General features: G+C 36.6%; 1 protein-coding gene and 1 non-coding gene across 8 annotated transcripts in view; both read left to right on the top strand.

The window, feature by feature from the left end:
- PTPRM (protein tyrosine phosphatase receptor type M) overlaps positions 1-25,696 on the top strand; it is a 922,867-nt gene that overhangs the window by 691,257 nt on the left and 205,914 nt on the right. For 3 of the 7 annotated variants that reach the window (XM_078153517.1, XM_078153511.1, XM_078153513.1), the window contains 4 exons: positions 6,731-6,882; positions 12,446-12,520; positions 12,745-12,771; positions 17,978-18,165. In XM_078153517.1, the coding sequence (XP_078009643.1) occupies positions 6,731-6,882; positions 12,446-12,520; positions 12,745-12,771; positions 17,978-18,165 (442 nt within the window). The remainder of the gene's footprint in view (positions 1-6,730; positions 6,883-12,445; positions 12,521-12,744; positions 12,772-17,977; positions 18,166-25,696) is intronic. The other 4 variants (XM_078153512.1, XM_078153514.1, XM_078153515.1 and 1 more) reach the window with 2 other exon arrangements.
- LOC144457393 (U6 spliceosomal RNA) lies at positions 9,981-10,087 on the top strand. Its single transcript, XR_013486696.1, has one exon. It is a non-coding gene; the product is annotated as a U6 spliceosomal RNA (small nuclear RNA).

The following is a 25,696-nucleotide window of genomic DNA, read 5'->3' on the forward strand; positions in this document are numbered from 1 at the left end:
AAGTTATGAGAAAAAAAAATTTAATTAATTAATAGTTTTCTAATTTAATTAGCTTAATCTTTAGCATCCTCTTGTGGGGAGGAAACAGAGTACCACTACATAATTTAGCAATCTCACCATTGCTTCTACTTCTTTAGCAAAAAATCCATAGGACCTAAGCCATAAGGTGGTGGTGACCTAGCCAATGAAACTTCAGGAAGCTGCGTGGTTCAGTCCTTAGAAGAGAGACAGTGCCTGGTATTGTATCCTCCACATGGTCGATATTTTATAAATGTTGGTAGAATTGAATTAATTCTGTGTCCTACTTTCTCTTTTATAATTTAAGCAGTAGTACATTTCTCTTTCCTTACTTGTAGTATTGCATTAAAACTTCTATAATTTGGCATGCGTAGTAAATCAGATAGTCTAGTTATTACAATAGTCAGATTAATAGAATGTTACTGTGTATTTCTAAAGGGATGAAAAGGTTTCAAAGAGTTTGTCGTTGTTCAGTCATTTTAGTCTTATCTGATTCTTCATGACCCCATTTGGGGTTTTCTTGGCAAAGATACTGGAGTGGTTTGCCATTTCCTTCTCTAGCTCATTTTTTTTTTTTACAAATTAGAAACTGAGGCAACCAGGGTTAAATGACTTACCCAAGGTCACACAACTAGTAAGTGTCTGAGTCCAAATTTGAAATCAGGAACATGAGTCTTCCTGACTTCAGGCCCAGCACTCTAACCACTATGCCACCTAGAATTAGAATATAGGAAAATACAGGTAGATAGTAATACAGGTGGTAATATTTTTAAAGTAGCTGATCGAAGGATTTGTTCAAAGGAATTTTGTGAGAATCAAATGAATTAACATATTATATGAAGCTCTTTGCCAGCCTTAAAGTGCTATATGAATACTAGCTCATTATAGGCTCTATCCTAGGCCCTCTTTTCTTCGCCCTCTAAACTGTGTTGCCTGGTCATCTTATCAGCTCTCATGGATTCAATTATCACCTCAATAAAGATTCTCAGATCTACTTTTCCAGCCTTAATCTCTCTCCTAACCTCATCTCCAGCTGCCTATTGCACATCTCAATCTGGATATCTCATAAATGTCTTAAACTCATCATATTCAGAACAGAACTCATTATATTTCCTTCCCCTCAAGCCCTTCCATCTTCCAAACTTGCCTGTTACTATGGAGGGTACCACCATCTTTCCAATCACCCAGCCTCACAACTAAGATGTCATCCTCAGCTACTCATTTTCTCTCCCCCCTATATCTAGCCTGTCTCCAGGTCTTGTTTATACTTTTGTAACATCTCTTGCATAGGCCTTCATCTCTCCTCTGGCATTACCATCACCCCAATTCAATCCCTCTCCCCTTGAAACCTAGACAATTACTGCAGCCTGCTGGTTAGTCTCCCTGCCTCAAATCTCTCCCGGCTCCAGTCTGTCCTCCACTCAGCTGTCAAATTGATCTTCCTAAAATGCAGACGACCATGTCACCCTCCTATTCAGTAAACTTCAGGGGTTCTCTGTCATCTCCAGCATAAAATAGAAAGCCCTTTGTTTAGTTTTAAAGATCTTTTATAACCTGTCCCCCCCTTCCTTTCTACTCTTCTTATACCTTATTTTCCTCTACATACTCTGTGATCTAGTGATACTGGGCTCCTTATTGTTCCTTGCAGAAAACACTCCTACCGGCTCTAGGCATTTTCACTGGCTGTCCCCCATGCCTGGTATTCTTTCCTTGCTCATTTCTGCTTCCTGGGTTCCTTAAAATTTCACCTTCTATAGGAAGCCTTTTTTATCTCCCTTAATGCTAGTGCCTTCACTCTGATAGTTATCTCCATTTTACCCTGTTTATATCTTATTAGTACATAGTTGTTTTTGTTTTGTCTCTTGCATTAGACTGTGAGCTTCTTGAGAGCAGGGATTGTCTTTTGCCTTTTTTCCTATCCCCAGTTCTTAACACATGCTTAGAGCATCGTTGGTGCTTAATAAATGCTTTGGACTGTTTTAATGCAAATTAAATTTCAGCTTTTCATTAAGGAAAATTCAAATCCAAAATCTAATTTCCCAGTTTAGATTTGTGAAATCTGATGCAGGATTCATGTAATTCATGCTTAGCAATGAAGGACTGAAACACAGGAAAAGTTATTTGTAAAGATCTAAATATAATTTCAAAATTCTTATTTATTCTAAAAGATCCATAGTTTAGAAGATAGTTTCAGGAGTTGCCTTGGCCCAAAAAAGAAATCGCTGAGCTGCCAACTTTCTGGTGATGAGAAAATCCTGAATATATTTTGTGTTTTTACATTCTTCTTAAGTTTACTTTTGCCTTTTTTATTGAAAGGCAAAATATCTCAGTGATAACTCCCTGTGAAAATTGTTTCAACATTGGTTGTGTTTCCACACACCCACACCCCCCACAGACACACATACATACCGAAGTTTGCATTCTAGTAAGTTAGCATATGTTCCACTAAATTAGCTATTTTCTAGCAATAAATTAACATTCTCCTTCAGAGAGTAGCATCTGTTCTTTACTACCAACAAAACAAAGATCTGGAATAAGAGGCCCAAAAAAGAATAACGTGGGTAATCTTTAAAGATTCATCTCTTACTGTTCTCAGATCCCAGTTCTTGATTTAACATTCCTGAGTCATCTATACTATTGGGATCAAGGACTTTTAATTTCTGCCAGCCCAAGGGAACATTTTGGCTTAAGAAAAAAATTATGAATAAAGAACTCTCAAAGCAAGTAAGATGATAGGAATGTGTTGAAAGACCTGTCTTTTGTAGTATCCTGCCATGCTCATTAGTCGTCAGTTTACTTAAGAAGTATTTATTAAACATCAGCTGTATGGGTAATATGGGCCTAGATGCTGTGGAGAAAGCAGAATAAAGCCTCTGCTCTCAAAGGATTTGATATCTACGTAGAGAGATCCAAAGCATGACCTTGTGAAATTATGTGAGAATATTTATATATCAATTAACTAGCATTTATTTAACACTTGCTGTATGCCACAACTGTGGCAGGTCAGGGATGCAAATGCAATAGCCAGATAGTCCCTGTCCTCAAGGAGCTTATATTATACTGGGTATAAATGATATAAAATGTTTACAGATAAATAAGTACAGCTTATATACAAATAAATACACAGTGATTTGGTAGGGATGGAGAATGGTAACAGCTGGGGAAATCAGAAAAAGTCTCCTGAAGAAGTTAGTATTTGTATTGAGACTTAGAGGGAGCCAGGGATTCTAAGAAGCATAAGTAAGGATCAAGAGAGTATTCCATGAGGAAGCACAAGCAGAAGCCAATCAGGGTTAAGTACAGGATGTATGAGGGGGGAGTAACATAAAAAAAGAAGAGTAATTTGGCATTATAAGTACTATCTTGATATACAACAGGAGTGGGCAGAATAAGGTCATTATTTTAGAAATCTTTTTGATGATGTTATGTGATAGATTTTAATTAAAAGGAAGTAATTGGCATAGTAATTATTGATAGGCTTTGTCTTTTATTGATGTCCACTTAATGTCAGAAACTTTATAGGTAAGTCCCTCATGTGTTGTGTGGGCCCTAGAGGTCCTACTGGTAAACACCAAAAAGAGTCACACGGAATGAAAAGGTATGACTCACTTGCAAGCTGCATCATTGAAAGGAGCAACCACATCATTGAGATCTCAGATCTATCAATTGCATATGCTTAATACCTTTGAATTTATAGCTGTGAGTCACTTATTTGACTGGCTCTGTGTGGAGGGGGTAAAAATCCTTATGTTGGAAGGTTCTTATCAGGACAAGAGGTCTACAGTAAACTGTCTTGGGATCATTGACATTAGTGCTCACAGGTGGATATTAGAAAGAAAAGCATCCATTCTAATAGAACTTCTTTTATCATTGGGAAAGACAAATATGACAGACCTAACTGTCTACGTTTTAAAATAAAAAGTCTAAAAACAAGAGAAGAATGGGGGGAAAAGTTTTCTGAAGTTATATATAGCTAAGTCTCTAATGGAAAATAAAAAGGAGAATTTGTGGAGGGAGAAAAGGAACTGTCTTTGTAAATCAGGTGAAAAGAAATAGCAAGTATTTAAGAGAAAGTTGACCATTTTTACTGGGACTGTTTAAGCAATAATCTTAGCCTACTTTCTCCTTGAGTGTTCCCATAGAGAGTTGGTCTAAGAATGGCTTTCCATGGAGCTGCCAGAGGTAGAAGCTGAGATAAAATGGGTGATTTGTAACTTCAGCTAAAGAACTAAGCATAATATTTCCTCCCTGTTCCTACACACCTGGCACCACCATCCAAGCCTAGAATTTGGTTCTCAGTCTTCTACTGATACTTGGAAAAGAAGATAAAGAAGGGTTCCATGGCCTGGTTTTGGAAAACTGATGCTAATAAATCAGCTACACACATCTCTTTTACCAATCTGATGACAATGAAGGAAAATCTAAGTTGTTTTAAGTTGAAATTCCCTTATTATTAGTGATTTATAGCATCCTTTAATATTGTTGCTGATAGTCTGCTTGGATTGAAAATAAAATAACTTCCTGTCTTAACCTCTGGCCATTTATCTTTTGGGAAATGGCTCTTGTTTTTATGTGTTCTTATGTGTCTGTATCAATGCCCTATATATTTTATATAGAAGAAATACAAAATTTAGAAAATTAAATCTTTTGAGATTTCATATAGTCATTAGGGTAATTTTCTGTTATCTATCCATCTATCTATCTATCTATCTATCTATCTATCTATCTATCTATTTATCTATCCATTTATTACTTAATCTTCTTTCTTTCCCTGAGCTGCTTAGAAACTAAGCTTATACCTACACGTGGTAAATGTGTAAAAGTTATTTTTGTCACATTATGTTATATAAATTATTGGTGGTTCTGTAAGTTTCAGTTGCCAAAAATCAATTTAGCATTTTCCTACCCCTTCTTACCTAATATAATACATATAAAACATTCTTATTGAATGCCTCTTTATGTAGGTTAGGGTGAGTTGAATTAATTATAAACTCTTCATGGATAGCCATATGACTGACCAGAGTTTGGCTAACTTTTCTAAATAATTGAGGACATGCCTGATTCTACAGCCCAAATGTACCTTTTGCATTTTTATCTGCAGAGGACAGAGCAGTTGTGATTTACCTCTCCTATAAACACTTAGTGGCCTAGCATCTTCGAAATTTGTCTGGCCTGCTGTGTGAATACCATCAATAGTGGTCAAATGTTGTTTAATTGATAGTTGGAGTAGTGTGCTAAGAACATTTTGTCTCTATCTTCAGATAAAGCCAGCTGTAAACCAAAAAACACAAAGTGTAAATTGTTATTATGGTTATTCTAAATAAAACTTGTAGTTGCTCTCCTCTAATTTTTTGGTTGCAAGTTTTGTAAATCATTGTTTCATTTATTTACTTTCATTGAAAATTTAGTCTACTTCAGATTTTGCTCTATAAGATTTGTGCTGTGGCTTTTAGAGTCTACATTTTTTCCTATAGGGTGTGTGCTATGGCTTTTAGATTTCATAATAGCTATGGGCAAATTTGAATGATTTGGTGAATGTATTATTAGTTCTGTTGTCACAATGTCTGACCAACTGGAATTGTTACAGAATCCAACTTTTTTTAGGTCTTACAAACAGCAAGTATTTAAATACTAAAAGGGAGTGTTGTTTTTCAGTTTTTAAAAGTGTTGACCTTTACTGTGTGTGTCTATATGGAGAACATAAAATAAAATTTCATTTTACACACACACACACACACACACACACATATATATATATGTATATGTATATATATCACATATATGTTTATATAAATAATATTGTGGGGTACCTAGCACAGTGGATTGTGCATGGAGAGGAAGGGAAGGAAGTAAATATTTATTAATTGCTTATTGTGTACCAAGTACTATGCTAACACCTTTACAAATATCTTATTTGCTACATAATTGCTACTTAATAGATATTTGTTAAACTGGATGTTTGTTGAATTATTTTCTTCTCAAGCCTGATCTCTTATCGATAAACATACATTCATTCTATTTGAAATTTAGATGTATATTCACATTTTTGCATTCAAATAGCATTTATTAATCAATCATATATTCATTAAGTGTCAGATACTGTGTAAGGCATTGAGGATACAAGTATGGTGAATACTCACAAGAAGCTTACCTTCTAATGGTAAAAACAACAATTACATACCATATATACATGTATATAACATATGTATGTACATAGTATTATACATGATATAAAATTGATAAATATAAATATATACAAAGTAGACAAGGTAGTTTGGGAGGGAGGGCAGTAGTGGTTAGGGGAATCTAGAAATCATTCATTCAGACGATGGTACTTGGGTTGCCATTTAAAGGAAGACAGGGACTCTGTGAGGCAAGGTAAGGAGTAAGCGAATTCTAGGCATGTGAGACAGCCAGTGCAAAGCCTCTGAGGCATATAATAATAGCTAGCCATTACATAGCACTTTGAGATTTACAATCATCTTACATGTTTCCCACGTGAGATGAAATTTTGAAGACGAGGCGTAGGGAGAAAACCATTTTGGATGAATTTCAGAATGCAAAAACAGGGGTATCGTCCAATGAGTGTATACCACCATCTAAGTGCCTACCATGTGCCAGGTACTGTACTAGTAATCACTATGAGATATGCAAAGATAAATTAAATCTGCCCGATAGAAACTTACACATATTTTTGAACTTGTTTTCTAAGGAAACTGGCCAAGAAGCGGAAGGAGACAATGAGCAGCACCCGACAGGAGATGACAGTGATGGTGAATTCAATGGATAAGAGCTATGCTGAGCAAGGAACCAATTGTGATGAGGCTTTTTCTTTCATGGACACACACAATTTGAATGGGAGATGTAAGTTCAGAAATGTTGGCTCTAACCATTTTTCTTTCATTTTGGAGGGTCTGTGATCGAGGAAGAAGGTTTTAAAAACTTGCCAAAAAATTCCCCCTTACCTGTTTAATTTAGTGTTTTCGTTGAGTACTACTGGAAACTCCCATCTCCCAGGGTTGTAAAACAGTCTCCCTAATGTAAAGAACTTTCAGACCACAGGAAGCCTCTCTCAATAGCAGTAGCAATGAGGTTTTTTTTGTCCTTTCTATCATAAAGAAGAGATCTTATTGTAGAAGACACCTGCTCGTTATTTTCTTTATGACTCGGATCCTGTTTATACTGATGTGGTATACTACGGAGTAGTGGCAAGTTAATTGTTTTCTTTGTTTGTCCAACAGATTCTGGCACAATTATAAGGAACAATTAGCTTGTTTATTTGAAGAATAAATAATGAATTTGTCTTTCCCTCCTATGTTAGTCTGGCTTTAGTTGTACTACAAAGAGATAAATATATAAAGATGATATTTCTATCTCTTTCTCTACATCTACTGTTAATTCATAGTTCTACTGAGGTGCAAGTCCATTTCTGACATAGATTAGTTGGCTTTCTCCCCCATGTTTTATGGTCACAGATTGTAACCTCATCTTTGCTAGCTATGTTGAATATGCATCTAATGACCAGAAAGGGAACTAGCAAAGAAAAAGTGAATGAATCAGCACAAATCCATTCGTTTCTTTAAAAAATTGGCTGTGGAACAATGCTGTCATTTTGGCATACAGGGGAAAACATAAGTCCCTATGTGATCCTCTCCTTTGTTCTTAAAGGTAACAATCCTGAGAGTGTTCTATATGTCAAAAGAGAGCTACAAAGCTCAGGCTTCAGAGTATTAATGTAATCTGTCCCCTGGGCAACAACTATAGCCATTCCTTGCAAATTCTTTTGTTCTTTATGATTCTGTGTGCCTGGCCTGAATCAGTGTTACAAGATACACTGCCCCTCTTCTTTCTTACATGTATGGTTCACTCCACACCACCCAGACAGCACAGTGCACTGGCTCAGCCTGCTCTTGCTTCTCAGAAGTCCGTGTTTGTATTGTGCCATTTACCATCCTGCTTCATACAGTTTTCTGCTCACCCTAGCTACAGTAACTCCACTTCAGCTTGCCATGCAGGAACCATTTTGATATGTCACTGTCACACATCCTTCATGAATACCTGATGGAGCTCAATTCTGGTGGACATTTCTTAGGTGCCAATGGACCAGATAGTCTAAGATCATTTCATTACAGTTAAGTCTGCCCCTTTAGTGAAGGTTGTTTGTTGTGTGAATGACGCTAATGATACCTCGCCACAGACAACCTGTTTTTATCCTCAGTTCATAGTACCCGGGGTAGACAACTTGGTCTAGTTGAAAGAACACTGGGATAGGAGTCAAGAAACCTGAATTCAAAGACCTGGGTTCGTGTCTAGGCAACACTACTTGTTAGCCCCTGTGAACTTGTACAAGTGACTTGGCCTCGTTCCTCATGCATAAAATACTCTCTAAGGTCCCTTCCAACTCTAAGGTTCTGTGACTGTAGATAATTAACCACAAGCATTTATTAAGCACCTAGTCTGTGCTAGGTCCTGGGAATACAAAACAAAAATGAATTAGTCTCTGCTCTCAAGGAGCCTGTATTCCATCAGGTGAGATACCATATATATAAATATACATTTATATATATATAAATATATATATATATATATATTTATATATATAATTTTATATATATACACACACACACACACACACACACACACATGCACACACACACGTACACAGAATATAGATAGTGCCCAAAGTTTTGAAATACAGTATATTTACCTGACACAATAGAAATTATCTTCTTCACCTCTTCTGCCTATTAGAGAAATAAACTTTAAATCTCTTGGGGGAAGGTAGGGTTCATTATTGTTGTTTAATTTTATTTTCCTAACATATTTTTAAGGATAATGTAATAACATTTAGGAGGATTTCCCACCATTAGTAATAAGGTTTTATATTCCTAGCTATACTTGGCATTTTGTTATTCTCAGGGGAAAATGAAATGTATTGTTACTGGGGTCTCACTTTACAAGCACATAGGACGATTTTCCAAAATACCTTTTTCATGATGAAAATTCTCACAAATAAATGTATTTGGGATAAATCATTGAAATTGTAGAAACATACATCAAGTTCCAGAGCTTTTGATGTTCAAACAACAGGGGAGATGTACCCTAGGACAGGAATTCTAATGTGTAATTTACCTTTTTAAAGTGAGTGTATTTATGGAAAGCTAGAAATTTTCATGCACAGCAGAATTCCTGTGAAAACTACATTAGCTTTCTTGGCTGACCTACCTTTGGACCTTTATTCATCCTGCCCATCGGTAAAACCAATAGTAAAAATAGAGCAATATTCTTTCATTTCTCTCCTCCCATTACTTTGAACAGTGAATTGGCCACATCAAAGACTATTTATTAGGACTGACCCTCCTGGTGAAACTTTATCACAGTACTTTCTTAAGGCCTTTACAATAACAAAAAGGCAGTTTCTGGGGGAGGAAAATTGCCTGGGAAGGGGTTTGGTTGACCACCGGGCTGCAGGCACAATTCAACTGAACAGGCATTTTTAAAGTATCCACTACATGAAAGACATTAAAAACAGCATAAGTATGAATGTATGTGAGTTCTTTGGGTGATGGAGTACTATGGGAATTGGAGTAGCTATGGGAAATCAAAAGCAGGGAGGACTTTTTTAATTTGTAGGAGAGGTAAGAAGAAATGAAGTAGCGACATAGAAATAAACATCAAAATATTTATGAGGGATGGAAATGTGCCCTCCACACCACGCAGATTATATTGCCTGTTACAAGTTATTATGAAAGGGGTAAGACATGGTATGTAAAGGAGAGATAAGAGTGGTTTTTATGAATGAAGACAGTGAGACCACATGATACAGTGAAAAGAGGACTGCCTCTGGAGTCTGAGGCCCTGCATTCAAATCCCACCTCTGAGGTTTACTACATATTTGACCTTGGGCAAGTCCCTTTACCTTTCTGTGCCTCAGTTTTCTCAACTCTAAAATGAGGGGATTGGTGCTTGCTTCGGCAGCACGTATACTAAAATTGGAACGATACAGAGAAGATTAGCATGGCCCCTGCGCGAGGTTGACACGCAAATTTGTGAAATGTTCTCTATATTTTGGAATTCAGAATCTTGTGGAAGTAAATGTTGAAAACTAAAAATAAATAAATTTATATTAAAAAAAATAAAATGAGGGGATTGAACTATCTATTCTAGCTACAGATTAGTGGCCCTATAATAGAACTGATGTTTTTAATTGTTCTGCTTTTGTGAAAGATGAAATATGTATACTTATTTTATAATACAAATATTTACCAGCCCCCATCATAAATATTTCAAATAATACAATAAATAACAGCGCTCAATAACTGCTGACCTAGGTTGCTTTACAGGTGTATTCAGTCTTGTTGCCATGGCTTGTTTCATCTTAGTTGAGTATCTTAATGAGCAAGCAAACTTTTAAAGTAAATCCTTTGAAATGGATGTTTTAATCTCATCAGTGATCTTCTATTCATTCCTCTTACCATGAGAACACTTCTTTATTTCAGGAACAATGTTGTTAAACAGTTATGTATTTCAAGATTTATTTACATACAGGCCTCTGAAATGAGTTTAACAGCATGATATAGGAAAAAGAACACTGAACTGTGAGAACCAAGAAGCCTGAGTTCTGCTCTCAGCTCAGTCACTAGCTAGCTCTATGGGTCTGAATAAAATGCACACAGAAGAATAGGTGACTTTTAAATAATGAGCTTTGTACTTTATTTTATATATGTCAGTGATCTTGTGATCTTATATATGTGAGTGATCACATAGCCCTGTGAATTAGATTCTATAAATGCCTACCCCTTTACTGCACAGGGTTGTTCTAGGGATCAGGTTTGTTCATGTATGTGAAAGACTTATGCAAATATAGGACAATTAGTGCTGTGCTGTGAAAAGCCAAACACTGAAAATCCCTGCAAGAAACATAACAATCATAGATTTCGAGTCGGAAGGCACCTGAGAAGTCACCTGGGCCCACTCCTTCAGTTTACAGATGGGAAAACTAAAGTTTTAAATAGAGATGTGAGAGACTTGCTCAAGGTCACACAAGAAGTAAAATGGAAAAGCCAATATTTGAACCCAGATCCTCTCATTCCCGATTTGGTACACTCTACTGTCCCACATGGGCTGATAGGAGAAATAGCAGATAAACATTGGCATAAATTTAAAGGAGCAATTATGAGAGTATGTTAAGTGCTTAATATTGAACCAATATAATTGCTTGAATCAATTCTAACCCTTTTTCATCCATGTACCAGAATGAAACTAAAAGTATAGGAGGGAAAGTCATATTTCAAAGTAAATCAAAAGTGTACTCTTACATAGGGAGTAACAGTTTTGAATGGAAAAGAATACATTTGAAGATTGTATTGGGTTAGGTTTGAAAGATAGTTGATGTTGCATCATTGGGGATTATTAGTAAAAGCGGGTTCATTGAAAGACTAGTGTCTAGGAGAGGTCTCTAATGAAGGGGATGAGATACTATTGTCAACAATCAAGGCAACACTTGATGAAGTGTTTCCAGACTGGAAGTATATGTATGGGACTAAACGCAGAGAAAGAGAGAGAGAGAGAGAGAGAGAGATTCAATTTTTATATATTGTAACTAACATATCTACTATAGCCTTACTCAGTAGTGGAAGAGTAGAGATTCAGCTGAGTGTCAAAGTGTATATTAGATTAAAACTTGGCAAGACTATTTTGCTAAAAGTGAATAGACAGGTGAAGGAAAATAATAGTTCTATCACATTTCCTTGAAGATTAGGAAAAAAGATTTTAAATAGGTACTTGGAAATAAATCAGTGAGGATGACTAATTTTGCAGCCAAACAACATAATTTTATAAATTAAATCAGAAGGCTAGAGCTGGTGAGGATTTTAGAAATATCTTGTCCAGGGCCTTCCTACCCTATTTTGCAATTGAGGAAACTAAGGCCAATATTTTTGTCAATTTCAAATAATAGCATTCCTATTAAACAATTTTTGATTTTTTTAGAATTCTCTTTCTATTTCTCAAAAAGTACATATGGATATTCATTCCTAGTACAAAAGTAGCTTTGTGAATCAGAAAACAGAACTACATCAGGCAGAGCTGGAAGTCATGACAAAAGTCAAATGACAGACTTTGTTGAATCAAAACAGGTTTTTGATTAAAATTTTAAGTGATAACAGAGTACCACCTCCAAAGTACAGGTTCCTGCCTTCAAAAACAAATGGGAATTTCTCATGCCGGGGACCAGGCCCGGTCCTTCTTGGTACGATGACAATGACAATAATTGCTACATAGATTTTTGGCAGATGCCTGAGTTGTTGCTGACATCAGCGATCTGAACCAGGATTGAGCCCTGAGCATCCTCCCCACCAAGTGGCCTCCAATTTTCCAGTGCAGTGACCTCTCTGCTGTCAATGACTAGATTTTCTTTTCTTTACAGCTGTATCTTCACCATCATCTTTTACAATGAAAACTAATACACTGAGTACCACAGTGCCTAATTCCTATTACCCAGGTAACTGATTTTTTTCATTGTTTCATCTCTTCAAAACCCCTTAGCAATCAGAATCAATCAGTGCCCACATTACTATATTCACAGTACTTTAGGAACTTAATAATATGTTTGACATGTTGTAACCAGATGCTTGCTAGGGGGACATGGGGGAACTTTTCATCAATCATTTACTGTTCTTTCTCTTTTTACCTTTTCTGCATTGACCTGCTTATGATGTATGACAGATCCATTTGTGCCAACTGCAATTTTAGGTGAGAACATTTCCCTTTATCAAAGTTTATTGCAGGAATAATTTGGAAAGTCAGCACCCACTCTCTAAGAGACTGGCATTTTTATTCTGTATGGTGCAATGATTGGACACAGGACATGGGGGAGGGAAATAAAAAGAATGTTTTTAAAACATTCTCCCTTAAGAAGGAAGGTTGCCTGCATGTGTGCTGGGGACAATGCCAACATTTCTGCTGTCAGATTCAAGTCATATGGCACACTTCCAGGAGGCTCCTTACTAAGGAGGAGACCGAGATGCCACACATAGGTTTGAGCGTACAGAGAGAATACAGCATCTCCCAAATTAGCTGTGTTAGATATCTGAAAGCTGAATTTTGCCCAGTATGATAATCATAGAAATGAAAATAGTCTGTCATTATTTTTAGTTATTTCTCTATGCTATGGACTTCAATTTTGAAAATTGCATTTTTCTAATTATACCAAATATATAGAAAAATAAAATTGTAAAAATAAAATTTGGCCACCTACCAGATCTTGGTGAGGCTCACAATACCACCAGTTTTCCAATGTGTCTGTCACACAGTGAATTTTCAAAGAAGCTGATATTTTGAACAGTTAAATGACAAGATGGCACTTTACAATCCGATGATTCATTATTTGTCAGATGTCACTGGAAATGAAATAAGGTGTTAGCCCTGTGGGCCACAAAGCATTTAAAGTATGAAGTGTTTCCAGCACAGGGGGTTAGGGGTTGGGGGGGAATGTCCCATGTGTTCAATATGAGAAGGGTGAAGAGAGATGGCATTACCTGGCTATGATAACAAAATAAGCATGAGCTGCTATTGCATTTGAGATGCATAAGTAACCAGAGTGTATCATGGCTTGTGTTCTCTTTCTATTACTAACCATACCGAAAAGGAGCACAGCAAAAACGGCATCAAGGTATATAACAATTCATTGTAGCCAGAGTTCCATCCTCAATTGTTCTAACTTCTTTCTAATTCTCTTTTACAAAGGTTTATATCTTTGCAACTGTCAATTTTTTCCTCCTGTGCTTCTCTTTTCTCTCTTTATGATTTTGTATTAGTGTAATTTTTTTTCTATTGTGTTGTCTGAGCTTGAGCCACTGTGTTGCCAAAGTAAGACAAAGCAGGGGCACCTACATGGGAAAGGGCAGAAGACTCAGAACTTGGGCTGCTGAACTCCTGTGGTGGGGAGGGGGCTAACGGCGCCTCCCTTTTATTTTAGTGCCACATCTAAAGCAAAGAAATGCAACATTTCTGCACTTACATGAGTGGGGGACAAGTTAATCATAGCTACCATAACAATGTAATCTGCATGTAAATGACATCTGCAGAATCTTTTGACAGGCTGAGATTTGAGATTTCTTTGTGTGCTGTAGCATTCATTCAGCACTTTGGCAGATATCCTGACCTTGGAGGAGCTGTGAGTGAGCAGGGAGGGCTAAGCCACAAATTGTGAGAAAGTAGAAGATATTCAGATTTCAGAATAGAATAATCACAAACTTATTAAATGAATTTCAGGGTAGTGGACTTTTTTTTTTTAAGTTACTACTTTGCGATTATTAAACCCTAATGACTTTTTTTAAAAATGTCTTAGTCTTCTGTCTGGTGAAATAATCACTTAAAAAGGACAATTGTGGTAGTATCAAAGTACACAGGTTGAAGACTAACTCAACTGAACTGATAAATATTGGTGATTCTGTATAGCATCTATTGCTGTCAGAGTAACCAATGACAGTGCTTTGGAGTTATGTTTCTTTAGACTGATCATGTAATGTTGATATAAATCCTTATGAAACATAGTAGGCATTAGTCAAGTCAACACATGATTCTTTTCTCCCACCTCTCCCACCCCTCACCCTTCTGAGACCAGACACTTGAATCACTTGCCTTGTATTATTATCATTATTATTATTATCATTATTATTATTATTATTGCGGCAGTAGTGGTGTTGGTGATAATAGCTTCTCTTTTAAATATGGGGAAGCAGAACTTTTTCATGTGCCCAAAATGATTTAATTATCCAGGCACTTCTTGAGTCATTCATCCCCAGGTGCCAGCATTCCCAGATTAATTAAGTAAGGCTAGTTGTTTTATTTTTTTTTTAAGTCAGCATGTGCTAAAATATATTTTCACAAAAAGATGATAGCCCAGGAAACATAATATTGATGGCAAATTGTATCACTTTTGCGTTCTTGGGGCTTTTTTTTTTTAAATAGGAAGGAGGATTTTAAAATCCCTTCAAATAAAGTAAATATTCATCTAGTATCTCTCAGAACTTGAAAACAATGGACATATTCAGTCGTGTCAAAATGAGAATCTTTGGTTTTCTCACAGGGCACTTTTAAAGTTATTTATACTATCATATTGATAGGCCTTCTGCATTTGATTTTTTAAACTAATAGAGAGGAAAAAATAGAAATATCCATTCTGCTGGTATTATCAGTCTTTAAGATGTCTTAACATATCTGTGCATCTTTTTCCTGAATTATGTTAGAGCATACTTATCATTTAATCCTGAGACTTCAAATCCTAGGTGGGAGCCTTGGGCTACTTCCAGCCCTTCAAGTCTTGTTACATAGCCCAATATCTCTCTCTCTCTTTTTTTTTTTTTACGTATTAGCATATAAGCAAGCTAGGGTAATGAGAGCAAAGATTTAGAGCTGGAAGGGACTGAGAGGTTATCTAGTCCAATCCCCTCTCCCCTCATCCCACCCTATTTTACAGATAAAGAAATTGAGGCCAAAAGCTGTTAAGTAACTTCGTTAAGGTCACTCAGGTATTATGAGACAGGTGGGATTTGAACCTGTCTTCTTACTCTAAACCCAGTATTCTTTCTACTACACCATGAAGCCTCTGGGAAGGAAAATAAAGATTTAAGTCGCGTTTTTAAATAGACAAATTATATAAATCTAAATATTCAAGTTTAAAACCAATGGTCCATGAACATATTTACTTGTTAACCATCATCTTAGTATTAGGTGCTTAGGTGGATTTTATTTTTAAAAGTCTAAATCCTGCTTACAGTGATAATGAGACCATTATGTCTTTATATATTGGTAGGTCATTTCATACATATTACACTGGGTAGCTTTAATTACAAGGGTTTAAAACTCATGAATCTGAGCAGAATTTAGCACAAGAATGGCCAGCTCTTGCTTGCATCATAACCTAGAGAATGGTTAGGTTACTGTTTTTATTCCCATCGAATGGCCCAAATCATTTAAAAGAAGCTTCTAAGGTCAACCCACAGCAGAGCATATATTAATAATGTGCATCCCAAAGGATCCAAAGCTGAGAGAATGAGAGAGGCACAGAGGGGAAAACTCATTAGCAGTGTTTCATTTATTACCATCTCAAGGAAGGAATGTGAAGCGTCTCAGCCCAGCTGATTTAGCATTCCAACTGGGGCTCCCATACCCCAGTTTTTAAGCCAAGTTGTCAACAGTAAGCAAACATGATAGGAAAATTTTCCGGTGTAATTGTGACTGTTCTGACATACGAAAAAAAGTTATTGAATTTTAGTAAATTTGGCCAAATTTTAGTGAATCCAAATAAAAATCATAATATCGACTTACTACACTTTTATTTTGTCTTTTGTGTCTTTAGCCACCTTGTAGTGATCCAGGTGCCATTTCAGCAACAGCAACATAGCTACACACGTGTACCACCTCTCATGCCATGCATCCCAAGGTGCTTTGCAATGTAGATAGACTTTAGATTCCAAATAAGGATTTGAAAAATAGTACATTGGAACTGGATTTTTCTTTGAACTTCCCATCGATAAACAATCTTATTTAAAAAGAGCTTGTGTACTTGATGTATAAATATTAGCTTTCATCCTTTTTACCTAAAATTAGCTCCAGTTCTAGTGTTCACATTTTGAGAAACAGATAAATTAATTTAGTGGTATATTTTGGTGATTTGAGTCTATAGAGAAAATTAAAATATCCTTACTATATAACATAGGTAGTTCATGTATTACATTGACCTTTCGAAAATGAATATCTTAAGATCTTAGTGTCATAAAACTTTTCTCCACACAAAAGATTTTTCAAAATAACTAGTATTTCTGCAGCTAATGAAACTAATTTTATTTGTGCTCTTTTGTTAAAAACTGTGGCCTCTTTAGGCCTTTTGAATCAAATTGTAGCACAATTTGGTAGACTTGGCCCTGGTATTTCAGTGAGAAAAATGTATTAAGTGAAAACAAGATTCATTTAGTCATTATTTGGTTCTGGGGAACAGGAAGCAATTAGGAAGCTTTTTCACCTCCATCCTAACTTGGTGGAGAAAGTTAGGCTTGGCCCTCAGAAAATTACTTATGAATAGGAAACTAAATTGTGAAGTTAAAAGTTCAAAATAGAAACTACCTGTAATGATTCATGTAGTACTTACTGTTGCTTATGCCCTGTTTCCTTTTTCTCCTCCTCTTTTTTTTCTCCTGATATGTATCTTCTTAAAAGTGCCAATAAATGGTAAGTTCCCCATCTGCCCCGTTGAAAGGTGTGGAGGGAGTGGGAATGTGTGTATTACCTATAGATTTTTTTTTTTTTACAAACCCAGCTGGTTCTGTTGTGTGTTGGCTTGCATGTGGTCATTTAACATTTCACATGTGACATGGCCCATGATTAAAGCATGCCAAGTGGCCAATCAGATGACCCTTTGTCATCTCCCCTCTTGTATGTGGTTTTTTTTTTTTGTGTATGTTGCATCAAATCCATACATTCATTGCAGTCCTGGCTTTAAAAACCATAAACCATTCTGTGCACTTTTATTTTGCTCACAAGGCCATCTGTAGAGAATTCATTTTGTAATAAAGAAGAGTCAACTAATCTTAGAAGGAAACAAGTCCTGTTTTACATAAAGGGGGCTTGATGAAGTTTCAGGATGAAACTTCGTTATGATTTAGCAAAACCATGGCTGAGGGACTTAATAACTCTCCTTGTCAATTAGCATTTGGAAAGCAATATATAGTTTGGACTGCTTTGCGAAGCATAAATCCTTTGCCTCATTCCAATGAGTCTTGCTCTTACCATTAAGAAGTTCTGGACATTTTACTCTTCTTCTTTGCTGAGCCATCACAAGAGGGTACTGCAAGTCATGGATTTGGGTGATGACAGTTGCCAGTCTCTTAGCAGACAATGTGTTTGAAACTTAGTTTGTTGATGGGTCCTTGTTTATTCTGTGCCATTCTTTTTCTAGATGAAACCCATACGATGGCCAGTGACACGAGCAGCTTGGTCCAGTCCCATACCTACAAGAAGCGAGAGAATGCAGATGTGCCCTACCAGACAGGACAGCTTCACCCGGCCATCCGCGTGGCAGACTTACTACAGCACATCACCCAGATGAAATGCGCAGAAGGATACGGCTTCAAGGAGGAGTATGAGGTGAGCACAAACTCATCAGAAGAGCCCATTTCACAGACCTTCTGGGAAATCGCTTTTGGTGCTCTCAGCTTAAATTACAGGAAAACACAAAACAGACCTCCGAAGAATAGCCCCTAGTCAGTAAGGAAGGCATAGGATGTTCAGGTGTTTAAAACGCTACTGTTTGAAGGTCTTGAATGTCTCAGAGTGTTAGAAGTTAAATATGAAGTGAATGCCTGCTTTAATTTTTTGTTTGTTCTATGGAAAGAGTAATGAAATTTGAAATTACTTAACGCACTAGGCCCTTCTCTCTGATTTCTCTTTCCTTCCCTCTGACTTTCTCATAAATGAGGCTTGAAACCCCAAGGTATTTTATAGCAGTCATCCATAACAGAGAGAGAAAACGTCTTCTTAAAAATAAATAAAACTGAAGAGTCTGATAAATGTCATGGCCTAGGACAATAGTTACAGACCTGCCAGCATGAAGCACCTCTTACTGCCCCTGTCCTCTTCTGTGGACATCTTTCAGTGTGATTTTCTCAAATGGTGACCCTCAGCAAGACAAACTCATGTTTGTACTTCTCTCACAATCCTTGTTAGAAGATAGAATGTCAGAAAGCCATTCAAGAAATCAGAGAGTGGTTTGAAGAAATTTGTTACAAGAAGAATACCAACACTTCCCTGATCATTTTTTATGGATGCATATCTGCACATTTTAATGACCTTATTTTTTTTTCTGATAAGGTAGATTCAGTCATGAAACTTCATAAAGTAGTGAGTTTATACACTTAAAAGAAAAACAGAAGCATAGATACTTTTTTCCCCTTAAGACTTCAGAAAGAATGGTATTGAACTTGGAGCCAGGAAGACCTGAGTTCAAACCGTGCCTCTGACACCTTAGCTGTGCAGACCTGGGCAAGTTACTTCACTTCTCACAGCCTCAGTTTCTTTATCCTTAAAATGAAGATAATAATAGCACCTATCTCACAGGGGTGTTGTAAAGATTGAATGTGATAACACATATAAAGTGATTTGCAAGACTGAAAGTATTATATGCATACTAAAGTACTATACACTGTTGTTCAGTCATTTTTCAATTGTGTCCAACTCTCTGTCACCCCATTTGAGGTTTTCTTGGCAAAGGGAGTGGTTTGCCATTTCTTTCTCCAGCTCATTTTACAGATGAAGAAACTGAGGCAAACAAAGTTAAGTGACTTGCCCAGGGTCACACAGCTAGTAAGTGCTCAAGGCTGGATGTGACCTCAAGGTCCTCCTGATTCCAAGGATGGCATTCTACCCACTGTGCCACATAGCTACCCATATATGCATGCTAGCTCATATTATCAATAAGATACACTAGGACAATAGATCTCTAACCTGGTCTGAAGTTTGGGTATATCTTGTCAGAAGCAAATTATTTTCCATCTGTTTTAGGTAGCCTCAAACTCTTATGGACATCAACTTTGCTTCCTTCTGACATTTAGTATCAAATAACAATACCTCAGTTTTATGCCCCAGACACTTCTGTGTGGTTGCCTAGAACTGAGCTCTCCTTTCTAGCCTCAATCACCAGAGACTCATTGCAACAGCAGAGCACCAACAATATAGATGTTTGTCATGTCACTGATGTGCTTATGAGAAATAAGAACAGGGTGTTTTGTGTGTGTGTGTAAAACAATAAAATAGGAACTTGGCTATCTTGATTTTCTTTCTTCAGAGAAACTTTTCCAGGGCCATTTTAATAAAGCTATACACACGGGAACTGTTGCATGTTCCTCAAGTTTTCCATTTGAGCTGATTAGACATCTTTTAGAGAAAAAACCCGAAATTTTTGTATTTAATTTTAGTGATTTAGCTTACATGGCATGGAAACTCACTTTCTTTGCATATCACTTCCCTTCTTATCCTTTTAGAGGACAAACTTAATAGGATTAAAGAGAAACACTGAAAAGATTAAAGTAGCTGGAAAAAGTGAAATTAAAGTTATAACATATTAAGAAAAGTATAAATCCTTTGAATAGGGATGGTGCCTTGATGCTGTCTAGTGCCTTGTGTGCAAATGATGTTTAAATGTTTGGTGACAGTAAGAGTGCTAATGAAAAAGAGGTTAGTGCATCCATCAAATAATTCACAGACTAATCCAAGACTGTTTGGGGGTGCCATATTTTTCAAAACCTATGGGTCTTTGGGTCTTCAAAAAACGTTCAGGATGAAAATACATATGGACATCCTCACACAGATTTGCCCCAAACAAAAGTCATTTCACAATAGTATATTAAATAATATAGTAACCCTATAGTAACACCCATGGTCTTGCTCATTTTAACATTGTTCCCATGGAATTAATCTCCCCCCCTATAACTTTATAACTCCCTGCTATCATGTATATGTGGAACTACTTAAGAACTTCAGTCAGGATGTCAGTACATGGAAATAGCGTAAAATAATTTTTCATTCAGATGGCTTCAATCAAAGTTCTGATTTTTAGATGTAAACCCATGTGGTAATAAGCTTCTTTTAAAGCAGATGGTAGTGACTCATTTGAAGTTGTTCCACTTTGTCACATATTTGTTGACGGATGGAAATAGAACTAAAGAAGATGAAAAATGGAAAGAGTTGAACCAGACTAAGTGCTTCACTTCACATCAGTAACTCCATGATTTCATGTAAAGTTGTCACAACCTGGACACTTCCTATCTTTCCAGGCTTTTTCTGCTTTACTTCCCTCTATGGACTCTGCAACTCAAGCTACAGTGAGTAAATCAGTCATGGAGCCTTTATTAAGGTCTTACTGTGTGTCAAGCACTGTGCTAAATTCAAGGGATACAAAGAAAGGCAAAGATATTTCCAGTCCTTTACATTCTAATGGGGGAGACAACATGTAAATAAATATATACAAGATAGCATATAGAGCAGATGGAAGGAATTCTTAGAAGAGAAGGCACTAGTAACTGGGGGAATAAGAAGGTCATCCTGCGGAAGGTGGGATTTGAGAAACCAAGGGAACCAAGAGGGAAATGCGAGCAGTTACAGATGGGAGATAGAGTGTTATATGAGAGAAACAGCAAGTAAGCCAGTCTACCTGGATCACAGTGTGCAAGGAAAAGAGCAGAGGTTCCCACCTCTGTGGCCTGCCACCCCCTTTTAAAAAAAATTACTCAGCACCCCCCTGGAAATCTACTTTTTTTAACCCTTTAACATTTTTTATTTGCATTACTTCAAAAAATGTAACTTTAAAAAAATGATGCATCTTAAATTTAATAATGTATTGTAAATTTGCGGGGGTTTTTTCCTGCATTGAAATTTTGATGATGCAATGTTGCATCATGTAACCATAAAGTATCATATTGTAAACAAGCCATTCTGTGCACATATTCCTGCCAATACAAGCTGGACTTCCCAACAATGTACAACATGCTCACCTGCCCAAGCTTGCTTTTTAAGACCTGTCCACACACTTTACCACTGATTGGTCATAACTTGCATTTTTTGTGTTTATTTGGAAAATGTAATCAATACAACTTTAACTCTGTTATGCAACAGATGAAACACATACGAAGGTTTTTCAGAGTTGTCTTCTCTTCTTTCCTTATGCTTCCATGGCCCCCTTATTTTTATTCAAAGCCCCTCAATTGCACGTAGTGCCCCACCAGATCATTCCAGCACCCCCTAAGGGGAAGTATCACCCACTTTGGGAACCTCCAAAAGAGTATTACAAAATTAGAAGGTGACCAAGTTATGAAGAACTTTAAATGCGTATTACCTTTAATCCTGGAGATTGTAGGGAGATATTGGAGCCCATTAATTAAAGGTATAGCATGATCAGTCCTACAGTTTAGACAAATCACTTTGAAAACTGAATGAAGAATGAATAAGAGGGAAGAAAAACTTGAGAAAGGGCAACCAATAATCTAGTTGAGAGTCTAATATCTAATAATCTGATCCAGCGTCACTCCATCTCCCATCTTCATGCCTTTTATACTAGCTTTTGTATGTGCCTGGAATGAACTCCTTGAGGGTAGACACTGTTTTTTCCTTTCTTTGTATCTCCAGCATTTAGCTCAGTGACTAGCAGATAGATAGTGTTTAATAAATGACTTGCTGGCTAATGGACTGATGTTCTTATTCCCTCCAGAGGGGCAGAGTGCAACCCATCCATGCCATCTGATTCTGGGATTGTTGTCCCTATTCTCCTATGTAGCATCCTTGGAGGATCTACCCATTATGCTGAAGTCCTATCTTTAGGCCTTTTTCTCATTACCTAGGTATAAGGGCACTTGTACCCTATCACTATCTATCTGGTATCCTTCTCTGTCAATATATGATTCTGATCATTTCCTGTATGTTGTCCCTTATGACACTTCTTACATGTAGGTTATCAGTGGAAATGTGTGACAGTCTTTTCATACCTGCCATGTGCCCTGAAATCCAAGCTACGAGTGAAACAAACTTAAAAGCATTGAGGAATTTATATTTCAAGATATCTGGAAGAAGATATAGAATGTTGCTCAAGAGGCCATCAGTAACTATTGACCCATACGCCTAATTTCTCAAAACCAAAAATCTCAATGGGATTGAGCTATTCACAAATAAAATATCATTGAAGAAAATATGGGAAGGGAGCAATCAGGCTTTTAAAAATCATTTTCTAAGACAGACCATATCTTCACAGTCATAATATTGACTGAAAGGTGCAGAGAGTAGATCGCACTGTATTTATGTTTGTTAATTACAGAATAGCATCTGACTTGGTGTAGAACAAACTGCAGCCTCAAAATCTCTGCTCTAAGAGAATGTCTCCCATAAATAGGTTACGATTATATAAAATCCCTTAACTGAAGACAGCCACAAAGATAACTCTGTTAAACGATCTTTTAGTTATTAACATTAACTGAGGTATAAAACAGAGATTGGGAAACTGAAAGTATTCAACAGTGTCCCAATTTCCAGTGCAGAGTCCAGAAGGAAAAGATATCCCTACAGGTGGTGAGAGCCTCCAAATTCTTCAGTTTATGGATGATATTGTGATGATAATGTCATAGTTTCTTCTTGGCAAGATCTGTGACCACTTAAAAGAGAATTCCATGAATCCACACAGGAAAAAACAAATGGATGAAGAATAAATGCTTGTTATCAAAATTTGATATGCAGTATAGGATAGATAAACCATTGAGTTAGTCCCATCAGTATACATATACATATATATATATTACATAAATACTACAAAGAGACAGTAATCTGGGCCCATAACAATGAGTAAATTAACAGGCATCTATTAGGTACCTGCTATGTGCAGGGTATTGTGCTGGACAGTAGGAATACAAATACAATAAATTAAACAATTTCTACTTGTAATGCACTTAGTTTCTAACAGGGAAGACAACAAAGGTATGTGTAAGTATATACAGAATTAATATAAAAAGAATAAATGTAAACAAATAGAGAGTGATTAAGTACAAGGTGATTTGAGAAGGAAGGCACTCCCAACTGAGAGAATCAGAAAAGGTTTTTAGCTGCATCCAGAAGGAAAACTCTAGGATTCTACAAGGAGGAAGTGAGGAGAGAGTGCACTTCAGGCATGGAAAATAGCCAAAGCAAAGGCAATGGATATGGGAGATGAAGTGTTATGAATGAGGAACTTAAAGGAGGCTGGATCACAGAGTAAAAGGGAGGGAGAAAATATACAGTGAAGATGGAAAGATTGTTAAGATTAGGTTGTGAAGATCTTCAGAAACTAAACAGAGAAGTTTCTATGATTCTTGGGGAAACAAAAGGTACAAGAATATACGGAGTAGAGGAAATTGGATTGAGTCTGGAAAATGACACAACACTTTCAGTGATCCTGAGGTGCTCCCTGGTCCCCAAACCTATCTTTCTAATATCAGTTTTCTTCCAGTTATGCTATATTTCAGGGAATCATGGACCTCCACAGTTTCCAAAGAATCAAAACTTGGGTTGACCAAAGGAAATGGACAGTTCAAATGTTTTCCTGCTACCTAAGGAATAATAAAAGACTTACAGCTAGGGTTCCCAGCCTTTTTTACCTGCTATCTGTTCTCTCTCTCTCTCTCTCTCTCTCTCTCTCTCTCTCTCTCTCTCTCTCTCTCTCTATTTGTATATACCTAATTATTAGCTTGTTGTCTTCCTGTTAAAATAAGCTCCCTGAGGAGCTTTGTCTTGTCTTTGTATCCTCGATGTCTAATGCAATGCCTTGCATATAGTTAGAGCCTAATAAATGCTTGTGGATTAACCAACTATTCAATAATGAAAGGAAATAAATTCTTGAATTCACATATATGCACATATATGCACATAAAAGATAAAGTAAATTTTTTTTCAGCATAACTGTATTCAATATATAACAGTACTTTTGGTATGATCAAGTTGTTCAGTATTTATCAGAACACAATGAAATGAATTAAAGAGACACTTGAACTTATCTTTCTTCTAACATTTGTCTTTCTTCTAATCAACAAGGTTTGTTTGGGTTTTGTTTTTTGGTATAGTTTTGAAAGAGATAACCACCTATCATGTTTAGCTTCTACTTTCTTTCTTGCTTTTTATTTAATCAAGTACAGGACTGATGACCCTGATTCATAGAAATAAGTTGCTCTAAGTGGAGATGAAACCTTGAAAACCCAGTTAGTAAAAAATGGGATATGTTTCTCCAAGGGCAAACCAAAAATGTTATGACATCAATTCAAAATTTCTGATTATTGCAACGATCTATTAGCTTATCTTTTACTGGGTTGTTATCAGTATATTTTTCCTTACTTAATAAAAAAGTCTTCATATACCAACTTCATTCACTTGGTTTTAGTCAGCAGTAATTATTCCCAAAACTATTTCTTTCAAATTCTTCAGGTGAACTCCATTTCCCACTCCCAGCTTCTTAGCCTTCTCTCTAATCCACAATTTTTTTTTCACCACTGATTATGGAATAGTCCAATACAATAATACAGTTATTTATTAAATATTGCTTGTCCCCTCGAAGTACTTATACCCTAGTTTGGAAACTCATGATATTTAGCACCTTGGATAGATCCTCAACAGAGCTTTATTGGATAACAAGGACAAGAACTGCACAATATGAGAAAGCATAGACTGGCTTTGTTCTGCTTCATTTGAAGGAGTACCCACCTGCATGACATCATAATCATTTCCTCCCTTCATTCCTGACTCCTTCTCACCAGCAGTCTTTCTGCCCTGAGGCCCTGCTCTCTTGATTGGTGTCTGCCTCTCCTAGACCACTATTTCGGGAAGAGTTCCAGTCATGTTTCACTTCACTCCCTACTCTAACTCTCTGCCCTTCTCTTACTTTTCCATAGTTGTTGTTGTTGTTTAGTTACTTTTTCATCCATTTTGACTCTTTGTAATGTCATTTGGGGTTTTCTTGGCAGAGATACTGAGGTGATTTACCATTTCCTTCTTCAGCTCATTTTACAGATGAGAAAACTGAAACAAATGAGTTAAATGACTTGCCCAGGGTCACATAGCTAGTAAGTGTCTGAGGCCAGATTTGAACTCTGGAAGATGAGTCTTCCTGACTTCA

This window comes from Phascolarctos cinereus, unplaced genomic scaffold, assembly GCF_003287225.1.
Source record: "Phascolarctos cinereus isolate Bilbo 61053 unplaced genomic scaffold, phaCin_HiC Scaffold_4;HRSCAF=312, whole genome shotgun sequence".
Taxonomy (NCBI): Eukaryota; Metazoa; Chordata; class Mammalia; order Diprotodontia; family Phascolarctidae; genus Phascolarctos; species Phascolarctos cinereus.